At 44.6% G+C, this 14,530-nt stretch overlaps 1 protein-coding gene across 2 annotated transcripts in view; it reads left to right on the forward strand.

Moving 5' to 3' along the window:
- MYO1E (myosin IE) overlaps positions 1–14,530 on the forward strand; it is a 105,181-nt gene that overhangs the window by 34,106 nt on the left and 56,545 nt on the right. For both annotated transcript variants that reach the window (XM_083586325.1, XM_083586326.1), the window contains exons 2-4: positions 2,500–2,643; positions 6,078–6,167; positions 7,035–7,129. In XM_083586325.1, the coding sequence (XP_083442451.1) occupies positions 2,500–2,643; positions 6,078–6,167; positions 7,035–7,129 (329 nt within the window). The remainder of the gene's footprint in view (positions 1–2,499; positions 2,644–6,077; positions 6,168–7,034; positions 7,130–14,530) is intronic.

Raw genomic sequence — 14,530 nt, forward strand, 5'->3', positions numbered from 1 at the left:
TTCTAACACTAGGCATCCTGTTTATGTGTTCGTACAGTAAATAACAGCGTGAAGGTGCCTTTACCAATCCAGTGCCCTCCAGATGTTCTGGACTCCATCTGAAGGGCATCAGGTTGTCAAAGGCTGGCATGAGGTTTTTTAGGGACTTACAGCTGTAAACTTTTCCCGTTTTCTTTTAAAAAAATAAAGAATCTCTTGTTTAGTCTTGCCCATGCAAAAGACAGATTTCCCAGGCTTGAATTTGTCTGGGTCACATCCTTTCCAGGCCAGCTCTTCTCATTTGATTTCTGTCTCTCAATGTTTATTGGGAAACAATCTTCCATGGAGTTAATTCTTCTTCAGGTTAATTGCCTTTTATCATGGGGTGGTGGTGGTTCTGATCAGCATTTGCCTACTCTGATAACTTTCCTGTTTCTATTCCAGGCAGTGTTTTGATTCCTGGTTTGTATTGTGGGGAGCGGGGAGTGTGTTGGTTCTTTCTTTAAGGATCAAAGGGCCTGGTAATGGTGTGCTTTATAAACTAGCTCTGAGTTTTGTGCTTCCCAAAAACAGCAGTTGCGCCTGTGTTTCTCTACAGGTAATAACACTGTTCTAAGAAGATCACCATTGGCTTCTCATGCATTTCTGGGTTCAATTCAAGGTACAGTGGTACCTCGGGTTAAGAACTTAATTCGTTCTGGAGGTCTGTTCTTAACTTGAAACTGCTCTTAACCTGAAGACCACTTTAGCTAATGGGGCCTCCCGCTGCCACCACGATGCCACCACACAATTTCTGTTCTCATCCTGAAGCAAAGTTCTTAACCCGAGGTAATATTTTTGGGTTAGCGGAGTCTGTAACCTGAAGCGTATGTAACCTGAAGCATATGTAACCCGAGGTACCACTGTATTTGTTTTAACATTTAAACACCATACAGATCATTTGTCTGCCTAGCTCAGTGCTGTCAATGCTGACTTGCAGCAGCTCTGAAGGGTTCAGGTGGAGGACATTCCCAGCCCTACTTAGAGGTTCTGCTGGGGACTGAACCTGTGGCCTTTTGCATGCAAGACAGCTGCTATACACACAGCTAGGGACATCTCCTGAAGCAAAGGTGAGGAAGCTGTGGGGGCCCTTCAGGTGTTGCTGCACTCGAAGCCCCCCCCCCCCCGCATCCTTAACCATGGGCCATGCTGGCTGGGACTGATGCAAGTTAGGGTCTGAAAACATATGGAGGACTGCAGGCTCCCTATCGAGGCTTTATTTGGGACTTTAAACCACCTCCCATGCAAACCTGCACCAGATGCCCTTGGCTGGGGTGGGGGGTTTAGGGCAGTAGTGACTGGGGAGAGGGAGTTGAAGGAGGGCATGTCCCATTTGAGAAATGTCCTTCCCTAGTATGTAAAGAAGACAGCAGCCCATTTATCATGCAGGAGGCAAGCTGAAACCTTTCTGCTGGCTGATGCTTTTAGTGGTTCCTATCATTTTACTGCATGTTTTAATTCCTTGATTTATTACAACCATGGGACCAGTGGCAAAATGCTGCTGCCTCAAGCCCTGCCCATATGTGAGCAGGGCTTGGAGAGCATAAACATCAGCCAGAAAATCCTGGAAGCCACAATGCAGCTCACATGCCCTCCTCCCACAGCCCCTTCTGGGTAACCTTCATTCCTCAGACTTGTGTGGTATTTGGATTTCAGCGACTGTTTGATGGGCTTGTGTGAGCCTTCCTCCTCCTCCTCCTCCTCCTCCTCCTCAGTGCAAAGACTCTGCATGTGTAACTTTTCCCCTCTTACCTTTTGGCCACAAATGTTGGAACAACTTTTTTTATGTGTTTATGGCAAAACCTTTATGGGAGACATATACATAATAAATCAAACATTAAATCCAGAAAACATAGTCTGCGCGTTTTACTGTTGTGCAAATTATTCAGAGCCATATTTATTAAAACCTGATCTTCAGGACTGGGTACAATGATCAAAGGCAAGTGGGAAAGCACCCTCCCCCCCACACTCTCAAAAAAGGGCCCCTGGGGATCAAAGGTTGAATATCACCATGATGAGTTAACACATGCAAGAATATGCAAGGACAAATCTTTAGATATCTCTTCCAGCCAACCTACATTGCTGCATTTATTAGGGGAGAGCTGTTTGACAAATCCTGTGATACCATTGTTGAGTAGAAAAGCCGTCTTTGCATTTCCAGAACTTGTGATTGAATAGTGGCAAGCATGTCAGGAGCAGAGCTCACACCTTTGGTACACATTTCCTAATCTACACTCCTGACTGGGGGCAGAACGCTGGGCTAGGCGTATCATTTGTCTCATGTAGCAGGCTCTTTTTTATTATTCATTTCATAAAATTTATGTACTGCATGGTTGTAAAAAACAAAGTTCCCCAAACTCTTAATGACTAAACCAGCACCTCCTCTTTTATGCTGGGAACTGCCCTAAGATCTACAGAGAAAGGGCTTTATACAAATTTAATAAATAATGATAAAATCAAATAATAATTTTCTTCCTGCAGGGGAGCAAGGGGCATTATCGGTATCACTGGCAGAGCCACAATGTCAAGCACAGCGGCGTGGATGACATGGTCCTTCTCTCCAAGATCTCAGAAGATTCCATTGTGGAGAACCTCAAGAAGAGATACATGGATGATTACATATTTGTATCCTTTATTGCAGGGCCTGGGGGACATTTATCAGCTCGAAGGTGGCATTTCCTCATAGGCATAATTCTGCGGTCATTTGTGCGTGCTTGGATGTGACCAGAGATGGAAGTAAAGCAATGGATGTGATTCTTACCCTTTTGTGTACAGGAGGCTATATTCTAGCCAGGCAAAAGTTAGGTTTCTATGGGCACGCCCCCTTTACCTCCACCCAGACAATTAAGAGGCCCTGTCACAGTTCAGGGACACATTCCAACCAGACAAAAACCCTCAGGGAGGATGTCCAGTGCAGTGTGTGGTCCCAAGTTCAATCCCTTTGAATTGTCTCTTCTTCTCTGCAGATGGAAAGCTAGCACACCTGGGGCTGATTGGTAGTGACCCTACACAGCAGAACGGGGACTGTTTTTAGCAACAGTTTCCCCCATGCCAAGTAAAGTAGAATAAAGGTGTCAAATGACAAGGGCTAGTCTTTTCTCCCATCGTTGCCAGTCTGCCAAGGGAAACTGCAGCCGTTAGATTTTGTTCTGTCATGTCTTGCTGGGGTTGGGGAGAAAAATGTAGTTCTGTGCCTACTGCTGTGCCAGGTGGGGGTGTGGGGCACACGCTAGCCCTCGTTTGGCTTGTAAACGTTAGCCATGTGTTTGAGGATGACGGGTCTGCGGGCTCTGAAGGGCCTTGAAACGAAGATGGAAGCAGCAGGGATGCTGTGGAGGAGAAAGTGAATGCTCATAAGAGCATCATCCCACCCCAGCCCATGCCTGCTGCCAAACCTGCTTTCGTGCTTGAAATATTAGGGACTTATGAAAGGATTCCATTGACGTGAGACACAATGGCTTGCTATTCTGCTCCCCGCTTTCACACTCTCAGGCATAATCTCTGCAGACATAAAATCCAGTTTTGAGCTACTCAGCAGAACGTAGAGTTTCAGAAGAGGAGAGACTATCCTTCTCTCTCTCCCTCCCTCCCCCCTCCCCAATAGTTGAGTCCTTGCATTCCCCTTGTACGTTTGAGGGCAGAGCTGTATAAGTTACACATGTGATTTGGGTTAGAGCAAAGCAGCTGGGAGGGGGCTGCTATGGGGTGAGAAAGCAGGGGGAAGTGATTAACCCTTCACAACCCTTCACCACCCTTCACCACCTAACCCTTCACCACCACTCAGGTGCGTGCTGAACCTCACAAATGTGTGAAACCCGCCCCCCTTCTCAGTTTGAAGGTGATAAAGCACTATGTTTTCATCAATTGCCATAGAATACTGGCTGGTGGGAAAAGAGTTGACATCTCAGCCCAGCCATTGCACTCCTTCCCTTGAAGATGCTATGTCTCTATTGCTAGGCCCCTTGCAGTGGGTTACCATATTGGCCTGAATATAAGCCTCACTTTTTACCCAAATTCCAACCGTGAAAAGTTGAAGTGCGGCCTATATATGCGACATTACGGTATGCAGCCAGGAGCGCAGCAAACTGGCACCTGTCCCGTGCCTAGTCCCCTGTCCTCTCCCCTAAGGCTGGGAGGGGAGAGAGCGAGGGAGGGGAAAGCTCCAACCCCACCCCCCATACAGACAGGAGCAGCAAGGAATGGAGCAGCTTATATTCGGGTATTTTTTTCTTTTTTTTCTTCCTCCCCAATCAATTTTAAAGGTGTGGCTTATATTCAGATGCGGCTTATATTCGGGCCAAACGGTAGTTCATATGCTGCTTTTTCATGCTGGACTGTGCTAGTAAAGCTCAGATATCAAAATAAATATCAAAATACAACACATGTGCTTTGTTACGCAGTTCTATGTTTCACTTACAGTTCTCCCTTGTGAGAAGGTATTCTTAAGGACTGCAATCTTGTTCTGGAGTCAAACAGACTTGAGCAACCAGGCTGGAGTTTGTGTGCTGTCTCAAGCTGCTTTTCTCACAGGTGGCAAGCTTCAGTTCTGAGGAGAGATCCTTCAGTCTCTTAGTCTGAGTGGGTTCTGCCACCATGACTGTCCTGTCAGTGCAGATTGTTGCAGAATTCCAGCAGCAGTCTGGCCTCCCCTCGTAAGCTTACTGGGCTTCTAACTTGCACAGGGATGACCCTTTTTCTGCTGCTCTCCTAGTCTGTAACAGGCATCCCATAATCTCACTCAGGCCTAAAAAGCTTTGCAAGATCTGGTGCTATTATCCTGATAGCTGAGAGCAACACTCACTGCTTTCTTTTTTCCACTTCCCAAATTCTGAAAAGGGAGGCCTTTTAGTTTTCATCTGGGCATTGGCTCCTGAATGGCTCAGCTGTCACCGCCATCAATCATAGGGATTTTTTTTTTACAGTGTTCCTCATATTGGAGAAGCTTATTGAATCATTCCATAAATTATTAACATGAATCAACAAGTTGCTTCAATATATTTTATGTTCACACAAACACTTCTGGATTTGCCATAGAGATGTCCTGAGTGGTGCCACAGTTCCATGGATATCCTCCAAATGTAGCAATTTCGCACAATATGGAAGTTATGCTTGTTTGCCTTAGTTCCTTTTTTTATTATTTGCAGCATGACATCATCTTGCCGTTATTATCCCAAGACAATGGGCTGCTGTGTGCAAGACTGAGTGCTGATTGTGCCTGTGTTGGGTGTGTGTCTGTGTGTTGAATAGCAAAGCGTTAAACGTTGCTATCACTCATGCAGCACCAGTCATCCAAACACAATATGCATATCCTGATACTAATGTATAGGGCTGCAATGCTGAATTGCTTACATGAGTCAGTAGAAAAGCATATTGATCAACTAAGGAAGTCGACTTTGAGAGTTGGAGAAACTGCAGATGGCAAGTGTCATCCCAAAAGAGACACTTCATCTTCTGGCTTGCACAGGAGGAGATGCCTCTTCCAAAATGGCAGCTGTTGTGACATATCACATGGGCATCATCTTAAAAACAAAGGAAGTGTGTATTTTGTGCCTGAACTGTTCTGCTCCTATGCAAATTCGTGCATATTTTATTATTTCACTAATTGACTATAATTTCATTTAAAAGAACTGGAGGAAGGGGAAGCATTGTACACAGAAGGCCCCAGGATGAAACCCAAATAGCATCACCAACTGAAAGGGTTGGGAAGCAGCAGGTGATGGAACAGAATCTCCACAGCCCTGAGACCCCCCTCCCCCCCCAGAGAGATGCAGCTGGTCAGGGCAGAGGGTGGTGGGGACTGGATGGATAAAGGGTTTGATCTGGTTTAGGGCAGCTTCCACATGTACTTCTCTAATGTTCCTGTATAATTAAACAACTAAGATTTATTTTGCTCGGTAACCACTCTACTGTACTATCAATGTTTTGAGCCTGCAAGCTGAAATGTGCGCATGGGCTGCAATATAGAAAAGCAGAGGGTGGACTAATTGGGTGAAGAGGGAGTTTGCATCATAAATTGATTTTTTTTTAAGCATTGTGAACCTTGACTGTTCCAAACACAGACATATATTGGATCAGTGCTGATCTCTGTGAACCCGTTCAAGCAGATGCCATATTTTGGAGAGAAAGAAATTGAAATGTATCAAGGAGCCGTAAGTAATGATTTCTCTCTTAGCTTATTTCATTCTCAAAAAGCGTTTAAAGGTTTGCTGAGGCCAGTTGTCTCTTCTCTTTTTTCTCTTTAATTTTGTTTTTCTAAACAACAAAAACAGACAATTCACATGAAAAGAAAATGGATGTTAACAAAATAATATAAATACAAAAAAGGAGCTTTTGAGGATAAAGTCCCAAAGAAAGAAAAAAAAGGAGTAAATGAACAGGGTACAAATGTGAAATTATTATTGGCTTCTGTGCACATCCATCCGGGGGTGAAGCCAGACCGCTCATTAGCAGCACTGAAGTGACCTCCTGGGGCACAAGCCTGGGCTGACTAGATGACAAGACCTCCCTCTTGGCCTCACTGAAGTAGTCCAAAGGAAAGCAGAGCAATATGTTTGGCTGCAGGAGTTGCCAGAAGGAGACATACAAGACACCATTCAACGTCTTAGGGCTCTGTTCTGGATTTGTGTAGGGTTTAATCCTTAGCCTTTCTTCTCCTGAAGATATCCCACAAAGCGGTTTTGGATCAGAGTTTTCCTTCTCTTAGATGGACTACCTTCCATCGAGCCCCATCTGCCCCTCACTCTCCCCTCTACAGCATGTGCAGAAGCCACCTTCTTGACCATCGGACCCACTATTGGTCTCGTCCGCTCAATCCACCTCAGTATCTCATTGCACCAAATTATCTGTTTCTAGAAGTTGGAAGCTGTCTGTCAGTTTCTGGGCGCCCTTGGGGGGGGGGAGGTTAATGCTGTCCTGTTTAAATGACTGAGAAGTTACCTTTTGGTTGTTGATACGACCTTTCTTAGTAACAGTTTCATTTATTGCCTGGTGCTTCACATGTATTTCCCTCCCCGTAGGCTCAGTATGAAAATCCACCACATATCTATGCTCTAGCGGACAATATGTACCGAAACATGATAATTGACAGAGAGAACCAATGTGTCATCATCAGGTAAGGACTTGCTCTTCAACCTCATGATTTGCGTTTATGCCTTGGTTTGGATAAGGGGCACTGGACACAGTCTAGAAGCCCATCTTGCTTCTATTGCAAATAACTGTTAATGCCATGCTTGAGCAGACTTGCTTCAAAGTGTTGTATCTGACTCAGTGTAGGCCCACTGAATTAAATGGATATAAGGCAGTCACAGTGAACTTAGTCATGTGTGAGAGGGCGAGTGTGAGTCGCTTTGTGTGTGACAGTGAGTGAGCACTGTGGCTGATGAATAAAGAACATGAGTTTGCCCCCCAGAAAGCGTCTGGCTTTTTGTGTCCCAAGCCTCCAGGTCTGTTCCACGGTCCAGGGCCCACCTCTCCCTTCCCTTGAGCCTCCCTGGTTGTAGTGTCCATATTGTTAAATACGTCTTGCTCAAGTGTCCACCATTCATTCTCATGTGGCCTTTCCACGTACCCAGTTTCTTTACATCCAGCCTCACTTCTGGGTGACAGTGCTAATCTACAAATCTTTGTCAGGGTCCCTTTTCTATTAGCTGGCTGATCTCTGTCAAAGACCCTTTGGATTATTGGAAACAAGTCATTTTCATTTGTTTTTTGGAAGGCTAATGTGATGCAAGAAGTACAGGCTGATATGTCATAAACTCCCAAGTACCTTCCTGCCCTTGAGCCACTAGTGGCTGACTCTGCATTTCAGAAATCTTTTTGTGCTGATCTCTGTATCAGGTGGATATGTTGCTGTGGCAATAAATGAAATGCGGTCATCTTCAGGGTCCCTTTCCCTGCCATGCTCGATTATGCCCCACACATCCTTGGCCTGGGAGCAACCAGCCGTCTTTTATTTCCCAACGTATCATCATTGTGGCTTTTTGAGTCTATTTCTGGAATCTGAAGCTTAAAAATAAATGTACTCTTTACTGCTTACAGGAATTCTCCTTGAGTGCGGCTAGGGGTAAAGAAAAGAAACAGTGACGTAGTTAGAAATGCAGCTTCTTGTTTTATGCTGTGCAACACACACGCGGCAGCGCTGTGGCCAAAGTGTTCTCCTCCATATCAACTTTATGACAGTCACCACTTAGGTCCCAGAATGACCGTGCTTGAAATAAAATTTTACCTCGAGTCATTGGATTGGTGGTTAGAAACATGGTCCCTACAGCAGATGATATTACTTTGCATATTAATTTGATAATATCTAAATTTATTATTAATAATAATACTAGCCCCTTCATCATAACGTCCCATAACCTGACAGTACCAAACTATTGAAGGCTTTTCACCAAAGCCAGACTAAACGTCTTTCCTTCTGCAGTGTTGGATGGCAGGTTGAGAGGAGTTCCATACCAGGACAGACTTTGCTCGTGTGCTCAAGACATCGATTCCATAAAACATATTTTGTTGCATTGTGCAAAATATGAGCAAGCCAGGGCTGAACTGATACTACCCTTGCTGGTACCTTTCCTGGGAAAATCAGAGGCTCACTATATCAGGTTCCTATTGGAAGACCGGACAAATGCTAGAACATTAGCGGTGGCAAAGTTTTTATCGGTGGTTGCAAGAACAAATAATCCTTGTATTCTGAACAAAATGCTTGTCTAACCTGGAGGTAGGCTGTATGAATTGTGTATTGCTTTGTAATGATTTGTTGGGTCTCTGGACCGTAATAAAGATTGATGATGATGAAATTTATTATTATTAATAATACTAGCCCCTTCATCATAACGTCCCAGGGTAGGCTGCAACAATTAAAAGGCAAGCAGCTCATCCACAGGAGTTGAAGGGGGCAACTGCAGCTATTTATAAGATGCTACTGGGCACTCAGGACCCGGATGGAGGAGGACTGTGAACCATTTGGGAAGCAGATCCCATTGTCTGATTTATTGGTTCAGAATGGGTCTATGGACTAAACCTCATTTAAAGTCCACCTCTGCAAAGATGAGAAGATGAGAAAGGTAGGCTTAAAACTAATACACAAGTGGCACTGAAACCCTGTTAGACACAGTTACACAAATCTAGACCTCTCTCCACTTTGCTGGAGGGGCTGTCCAGTCAAAGTCTTGGGGTGGCCATGTGGAAAAGTACAGAACTTGTGGGGCACCAACAGCAGCTGCCCAGTGCAGCATTAGGAACACAGAAAGCTGCCTTATATCTAGATCAGTATTGTCTATGATGATGATTAGCAGCAGCTCTCCAGTGTTTCAGGTAGGGACATTCTCTCAGCCCCACCTGGAGATGTCAAGGACTGAAACTGGGACGTTCTAGCTTTTCTAGGAAGTAGCAGGCACGAGGCCCTTTGCCTTCTCAGCATTGTCTTGGGGGGCTGTTTTGCAAATCAAGAGCTCAAAGGTCTTCCTAGATCCAAAGGTCAGTTCATGTGATAACTGGCTCTACCTTTGTGGATAATGGAGGAGTTCTGAGCCTGAGGAACACGGGTAGTGAACCTGTCCCCCACCCCCAGATGTTGTTTCTCCACCTCCCATCAGATCCAGCCAGTGTGGCCAATGGCCAGGGATGATGGCAGGTATAGTTCAGAAAAATCTGGAGTGCCATAGTTCTCCAGCTCTGTTGTAGAGAATAACAGAGGCCCAGACAATCAGGTGTGCTTGCCCTGTTGACCCCTGGAGCTGTGCAAGCCTCATTACAATAAAGTGGGTGTTGCACTTCATTGTTGTTGTTGTTTAGTCGTTTAGTCGTGTCCGACTCTTCGTGACCCCATGGACCAGAGCACGCCAGGCACTCCTGTCTTCCACTGCCTCCTGCAGTTTGGTCAGACTCATGTTTGTAGCTTCGAGAACACTGTCCAACCATCTCGTCCTCTGTCGTCCCCTTCTCCTTGTGCCCTCCATCTTTCCCAGCATCAGGGTCTTTTCCAGGGAGTCTTCTCTTCTCATGAGGTGCCCAAAGTATTGGAGCCTCAGCTTCACGATCTGTCCTTCCAGTGAGCACTCAGGGCTGATTTCCTTAAGAATGGATACGTTTGATCTCCTTGCAGTCCATGGGACTCTCAAGAGTCTCCTCCAGCAGCACTTCATTGAATAACCCTTTAAAAATTAAACATCCGGTTGCTCAGATTTCATTATGTAAATGCTTAATTTTACCTAGAAATCAGGGTGCTTGATACTGCATGATTCCTTGGGTTCAGTTTTCAACTTTTATATTTCAGCATTTAAATGCATCCTCCTCTTTCAGGGATTTTGTAATCCATCTCTTTGTGTGTTTGTAGTTTATTTGTCATGGCATTATTTTTTCTAACTTATTCTGCTTTCGCTCTTCCAGTGAATATGGTGTTGCATCTTCTAGAACTTATGCATGGTTTGCGTGAATGTAAACAGCAGACTCAATACAATGGGGTGGGGTTTTTTTGCAGACCTCTCCACCCTATACAGTGGTACCTCGGGTTAAGTACTTAATTTGTTCTGGAGGTCCGTTCTTAACCTGAAACTGTTCTTAACCTGAAGCACCACTTTAGCTAATGGGGCCTCCTGCTGCCGCCGCGCCGCCGGAGCACGATTTCTGTTCTCATCCTGAAGCAAAGTTCTTAATCTGAAGCACTGTTTCTGGGTTACAGGAGTCTGTAACCTGAAGTGTATGTAACCTGAAGAGTATGTAACCTGAGGTACCACTGTACATGTATCTGATGGTGACATTGGAACAGGGCACAGTGGACTGAGCCTGTTCAATGCAACCTCCGCCAGTTAAACTCCTACTTTGTTCTGGCACCAAATCCTGCTTTGATTTTTCATTTAATTGTAATAGTACTAATGCATGGACTTTGTAATTTATTTAAGCATATAGTTGAGTCTGACTTCTCAGAGGCTGCTGAGCTGCCTGTGGCTGTTTCTCTTCTCCCTGCAAACCTCTCCAAATGGAATGCAGAGTAATAATCATAGAATTGCAGAGTTGGAAGGGACCCCAAGGATCACCTAGTCCAACCCCCTGCATTGCAGGAATCTCAACTAGGTCATAAATAGACAAGTGAGTCCAATTCAGCTCAATGGGACTTGTGTCTGAGTAAACATGACTACTGCCAGTCAGCTTTTGTTTTAACTATTTCACACAAGAATTGTTGCCATCCTCAGTTGCCACCTTTCCGCCCTCCATACCACAGACTCTTTGAATTTAGCACTACATGTGGGCATTATGCCACCTTTGATAGCTCAGATATCCCCTCCCCCTGCTCTCTTGGGATAGAGTCGTTTCTGTTAGAAGGCAGGTTTTAAATCTTCTTTGTTGAGAATATGGCCGTGTGTTCTTTGAGTCCCCAAATCCTTAATTCTGTAATCGGACTATTTATGCACTTCCTAACAAAAGCCATGTTTTTAAACATCTTGGAACTTCCTGTCAGCTGGTTGGTTGTTATGTAACGTGTGTGAGCAGCTGTACTGGTCCCCCCAGAATGATAAAAGCAAGCCAAATGAGTATTTAGAAACAGGATTTACAGAATGCTTTTTGAATTTTCAAAATGGCTTCACAGACGCCGGGAAGGCTCAGATGTAGCACTGAAGTTTAATCCTAAGGAAGCCTGCTTTGCAGCTTCTATAACTGCTGGGGTTTCAGTGTTGTATTTTTAGCTGTTCCTATTGTTCACATTGATTTATAGTTTCAATTGCTTTCAGTTGATTTTATGTGAGCTGTGCATTGTAATTTATGCATTATACTCCATCCTGGGATCTATTATGATGAAGGGCAGGCTTCAAATAATACAACAGAATGCATTACTTTCTGTTTTCAACTAACTGTGGCTTCAGTACCTCAAGAGCACCTGCTCTGCATGCAGAAGGACCCCCGGATTCAATGACTGACCTCTCCAGTGAAAAGGGCCAGGGAACAGAAGGACCATTTCCCACCAATAATCTTTCTCACCACTGATGGGCCCCTTTCAGGCATAGTACATGCCTGATTATCGTCTTCCAGAGCAACTACTCTATTCCCAACTTAAGAATGGAAAGCGTAATGTCGGTGGACAGCAAAAGAGGTTTAAGGCAAATCTTAAGGCAAATCTTAAAAAATGTAATACAGTCATACCTCATGTTACATCCGGTTCATGTTACGTACTTTCAGGTTACATCCCGCGGCGACCCGTAAGTACCGGAAAGGGTTACTTCCAGGTTTCGCTGCTCACGCATGCGCAGAAGCGCAAAATGATGTCACGCACATGTGCAGAAGCGGCGAGTTGCAACCCGCGTGTGCGCAGACGCGCTGCTGTGGGTTGCGCTCTTTTCATGTTGCAAATGGGCCTCCGGAACGGATCCCGTTTGTAACCAGAGGTGCCACTGTATAAACACCGACAACTGGGAAACACTGGCCTGCAAGCACTACGGTTGGAGAACAGCCTTCGCTAAAGGTGTCATGGACTTTGAAGAAGCACAAACTCAGGGCAAAAAGGAGAAATGAGCTAAGAGGAAGGCATGTTTGGCAAACCCTCACCAAGATCAACTCCTGCCCAGAAACCTTTGTCCCCATTATGGAAGGATGTGCAGATCCAGAATTGCCCTCCATAGTCACATATGGACACACTGTTAAGATCATATTCATAGAAGACAATCTTAACTCGTCTACGAGTGATCACCAAAGAAGAAGGGGTGGCCTGGCTCATAGCTCCTCTTCTGAGCCACCTCAGCACACCATCTCTTAAAAATAATGTTTTTTACTTAGGCCAACCAGTTTTTAAGAGTGCTAGAGAAAGCTTTTGTATTGCTTGGGGCTTGGGGCAAAAGTAGCCTATGGTGTATTATATCAGCTTTCACCAACCAGGTGCCCTCCAGATGTTTCACATTACAACATCCATCTGCCCCAGTATCGTACAACCATGCTGGCTGGGACTGATGGGAACTGTAGTCTGAAACATATGGAGGGCACCAGACTGGGCAAAGATGTATGATATATTGTCTGGTAGTAATCTAACTGGGACGCGGGTGGTGCTGTGGGGGCTTGCCAATCGGAAGGTTGGCAGTTTGAATCTGTGTGACGGGGTGAGCTCCTTTTCTCTGTCCCAGCTTCTGCCAACCTAGCAGTTCAAAAGCATACCAGTGCAAGTAGATAAATAAGTACCGCTACTCTAAAACCAGCATCAAACTATGGTTTAACTGTAGCTGTTTTCCACAAGATTTGATGGAGGCCACCAACATGGGCATCAGTAGCTTCTAGGCATGATGACTATATATGCTCCCTCCTGGATCAGAGGCACTATGCAGTTGAATACCAGTTCCACAGGCTTGTGAGCAGAGAGGGAGACGTTGTGCCTATGCCCTGCTTGGGGGCTTCCCTTAATGGACATGGGCATCCTATGAGGACTAAGTAAGTCTTTGATCTGATCCAACAGCCAGGCTCTTCTTCTGTGAATCAAAATGTATACTATTAACCTATATATTATTTGTTTCTCCGTTATAATTTTTTGAAAATGTCCACTGAAATGAGGTAGTGCAGAAAACAAAGGCTCTCTGTAAAACTTAGTCATCACTCTTGAGTGCTATACAGGATGCTTTTATTGCCCAAGTTTTTCTCTTTATGTTTTTTTTTTAATGTTCAACACACATTGCAGTTTTTGGTAACTGTACATGGGAACACTTAATAGAGGCATCAAAATTCCCTGAAATGGATATGGGATGCATTATGTTTCTCTCTCTCTCTCTCTTGTGTTCTTTTACCCCCAACCTTTAGTGGCTTTGAGTCACTTATAACTGCTTTGTTTTTTAAATTTAAGATACATGTTTTTGCAGAATGCTTCTGGTGAGAGATCCCTAAAGGGGGATGGAATTAGAAAGGAGAGTGCACATTTTTATATGCTTATTGGAAAAGCAATAGAAGAGAGAGGAACTGGTGCACAACCACTCTAGAAAAATCCTTTTGCTAGAATGACCACAGTTCCCTGGAGGGATTTCACTGATATTTAAGAAGGGCTCGGAAAGAGTCAGGCCAGCAGGAATAGGACGCGCTTCTGGTTATTGCAGTTCATAAATATTGTACTGTTGTCTTGCTTAGTTTTACAGTTTTTATATTGAACAAATTTATCAGGCTCCTGATCAATAAAACTAGAATAAAAAACATTGTGTGCAGATGTAAAGGAGATCAGATATAATGTGGGCTTGCAGGCTTCCTTGTTCCATCACATGCAGAGATTAGAAGCCTCATTTTCTGGTTTCGTGCAAATTGTTGTTTGTCTTTGCATCCAAATCTTGAAACTATGGGTTGCCTGCAAATCAGAATTATGCATTCACTTTGAACTGTAGTTTTCAATCCAAGAAGGTGGGCATACTATGCACAAGCCATAGTTCACCGGATGTGAATGAAATGACAAGTTAGAAGCGCTGCTGCAAAGCAAGAATGGAAGGGAAGAACACATGAGGTTGAGGCTCGAGTCTGCTGGTACTTGTAATGCTAAACCATGTATTTGGGGTCTCTGCCT

The sequence above is a fragment of the Podarcis filfolensis genome (assembly GCF_964270895.1).
Source record: "Podarcis filfolensis genome assembly, chromosome: 14".
NCBI lineage: Eukaryota > Metazoa > Chordata > Lepidosauria > Squamata > Lacertidae > Podarcis > Podarcis filfolensis.